At 37.0% G+C, this 3,682-nt stretch overlaps 1 protein-coding gene across 1 annotated transcript; it reads left to right on the plus strand.

The window, feature by feature from the left end:
- The first annotated feature begins 981 nt into the window (after positions 1-981).
- On the plus strand, positions 982-3,468 carry LOC108201438 (receptor-like protein 46). Its single transcript, XM_017369721.2, has one exon. The coding sequence runs from the start codon at positions 982-984 to the stop codon at positions 3,466-3,468; it is 2,487 nt and encodes an 828-aa protein (XP_017225210.2).
- Positions 3,469-3,682: the final 214 nt, after the last annotated feature.

The following is a 3,682-nucleotide window of genomic DNA, read 5'->3' on the forward strand; positions in this document are numbered from 1 at the left end:
TCCCGCCCCAAATTTGGATCATTTGGTGATCCAAATTTGGATCTATGGTTGGAGTTGGCCTAATCTCACCAAACTAATTAAAATCTCTGTTATAGTTTTATATTAATTTGACAAATATCCATCAATATTAAATTTACAAGAACTTTGCGTTACATTTAATAATATTTATTAGACGTCTAAAACATTATTAATTAAAAATATTAAGTTTTATTAAAGATTGAATACCCTCTCAGCCAATTTATATGTGCTTATGTTGAATTTTTTTCCATCTATTTAGAATCAAAAACAACATAATGATTTTATTAAAATAAAACGTACCATTCTAAAATAAATTCATATAATAACATGTATTCTGAGAATTGTGTTTTGAAAAATAAAACTTAAACATAATTAAATATTAATATGTTGATGCATAATAAGTTTTGTATCTCAACAATAATAATTTAAATAACTATATCAAAAATATTATATTTCCGGTAAGTAATAAACTTGAAAATTTTATATAATCTCGTGCTTGGCACCGGTTATAAACTAGTATACATAATATCCAAATCTAAATTCAAAAATTTTCGGGTTTAAAAATTAAGTCCGTATCCGAATCCAAATCCAAAATCTCAGGTTCGATATTTCCAAAATTTTAACTTTCGGATCGGATTATTTTGTCATTCCGATTATCAGATTACGCGGCATGGATTCATTCAGAGGCCTTAGCTCATTCCTGGCTGTTTTGTTTCCCTCTTGACGATGAAGCTTATCCCCGTGAGTGATCTCATTTGTTGACTTTGACCTTATTTTGAGGTCATATTTAGTATTCAAAGTTTGACTCGATTTAGTACGGCTTGTATATGCGTGTACACAGTGCACATAACTGGAAGTCTGGAATGCGGGCGAGAAATGGCATTCACCCTGGTCGTTTTACAAAAGCTTATTTAATGCGTGTACACCAGCTCTATTACACAAGAACAAGATAGATAAAACACAATGGCCAAGCTGCTAAGCATGATCAAACTACTTGTGCGGTTGTCTTTCATATTCTTAGTCGTGCCATGCTTATGTTGTCCTGCTTATCAGAAACAATCCCTTCTCCACTTCAAATCCTCCTTGCTCAACAACTACCACACCTCAAACTCGTCGTCCTTTGGTTTGGAGTCATGGGACTCCATTTCTGACTGTTGTAAGTGGACTAGAGTTGTTTGCAGTTCTTATTCTCGTGACATAACAGCTCTGCACCTTGGCGATCTACATATGCATGGTGAATACAGCCCAGTGGACATACGAATCTTGGACCCCATTTTTGACATTAGATCCTTAAGGTTTCTTAATATCTCTCACACTGGGATAGAAGGTGAAATTTCTGGTGAAGGGTTGGCAAATCTCACAAAACTAACTTACCTCGACATGAGTCAGAATGGTCTTAATGGCTCAATCCCAGCTCAACTCTTCCAGTTGCGGTTTCTGCAGTCTCTTGATTTGAGTGATAACTCATTAAAGGATGGTTTAAGTAGAGAAATTGGCAAGCTTGAAAATCTAAGGTCATTGAAGTTGGATCGGAATTCTATTGATGGAAATATCCCTGTCCAGATAGGAAACCTCACCAGATTGCAGAAATTTTCTGTCAGCCGCAACAAACTTTTGGGTCCGATTCCAGATTCCATTCTCAATTTGAAAGGATTGGAAAAATTGGACGTGAGTAATAATTATTTGGAGATGCATATTCCGAATGGGATTGGAACCTTGTTTCACATTTCCATTTTGGAATTGAGTGGGAATAGTATCACAGGATTAATTCCACCATCAATACGGAACTTGAGCAAATTGGAAACCCTTCAGCTGGAAGATAACATGCTTTCAGGAGAAATTCCCTCCTGGTTATTTGACATCGAGAGTTTGAAGAATTTGTATCTTGGACGAAACAAATTCATTTGGAATAACAACGTCAAAATAGTTCCCAAGTGTATGCTTTCACAACTCTCTCTGAAATCATGTAAAATTTCTGCAGACCTTCCGGAATGGATTTCCACTCAAAAGAATCTTAATTTACTCGAACTGAGTGATAATCAGCTCACAGGAAACTTCCCACTTTGGATTGCAGAGATGGAAATCGAAAGTCTACTACTGGCACGGAACAAACTAACTGGGTCAATACCTTTCCCCCTTTTTCAGTCTCACAATTTATCCGTATTGGATCTTTCAAGAAACAACTTTTCAGGGGAGTTGCCACAAAATATTGGTCATGCTTTGAAGATGACGGTACTGATGCTTTCTAGAAACAATTTTTCAGGGTCGATCCCCAAATCCATTGTAGATATCCCTTCACTAATTCTGCTAGACTTGTCAAGAAACAGACTCTCTGGCAACACACTCCCGGTTTTTGGTCCTTATTGGTCACCAGCATATGTTGATCTCTCCTCTAATGAACTATCCGGTGACATTCCTGTGTCATATTTCAGTAGAATTAGTATTCTTGCACTAGGGAAAAATAAGTTCTCTGGAAGCTTACCTAGGAACCTCACAAATGTTCAAATTACTGAATATCTTGATCTACATGACAACAATATTACAGGTTATTTTCCAGATTTTATTTCACAGTTCTCCAACCTTCAGGTTCTGAGTTTACGTAACAACTCGCTACATGGCTCATTGCCATCCAACTCTTTCTACAACGGAAGAAGCCTCCAAATTCTTGATCTCTCAAGTAATAATCTTGTTGGAAGTATCCCTTCTGAGTTGGGAAATCTGTCGGGAATGAGTGGAATCGATGAAGTATATTCAGTATCCGATAGTATAGGTGAAATAGAGTTGAACTGGATCGAGGCCACAGTTTCATTATTCAGTGGCATGTACACCATTGAAATCGAGATGAATGATTTAACAGTGAACTGGAAGAATGCGATGCAAGGTCTCTCAAGTCATAACCGACGTATTTATACTTTACTAGACTTGTCGAACAATAAGTTTTCAGGTGATGTTCCAGATTCATTAGGAAACCTCAAAGGACTGAAGCTACTCAACCTCTCCTACAATAAACTCTCAGGATATATACCACAAAGTTTTGGAGATCTACAAAGTATAGAGACATTGGACCTTTCTAACAACAATATCTCTGGTACAATTCCACAATCATTCAGTAAGCTAAAACAACTGTCTGTGCTAGATGTGAGCAACAACAAGCTAAGTGGCAAAATCCCACGAGGAGGACAAATGGACACAATAAATGATCTGAGTTATTTTGCTAACAACAGTGGACTGTGTGGGATGCAAATCAAGGTCAAATGTTCCGAAGATGAGCCAACACCAGACGATGTGCAAGAAGAGGATGATGATGTTGAACAAGAGCCATGGTTCCTGTGGACAGGAGCGTGGATTGGATTCCCCCTTGGCTTCATTTCATCAGTATTAACAGCCTTTCTTAGTGGGTATTTTGTTATACCAACACCAAAATACCACTCAATTCACTATAGGCACTGATGAAACCACACTGTTGTTCACAATCTTCCTATACACTTAAATGTAACATAATGTTGTGTTTTAGTAATTATTTATCTACTATCGATGAAGGGGAGCGCAAAAACAATGTAACCAAACTCTTGGCGAGGAGAACTATTTACTGCAGTAACTATTAAGCTTCTTCACTTTTCTTTAACTCTCTTTGCAGACATACTTAGCTAATCAACTCGAACCA

Source organism: Daucus carota, chromosome 9, assembly GCF_001625215.2.
Source record: "Daucus carota subsp. sativus chromosome 9, DH1 v3.0, whole genome shotgun sequence".
Taxonomy (NCBI): domain Eukaryota; kingdom Viridiplantae; phylum Streptophyta; class Magnoliopsida; order Apiales; family Apiaceae; genus Daucus; species Daucus carota.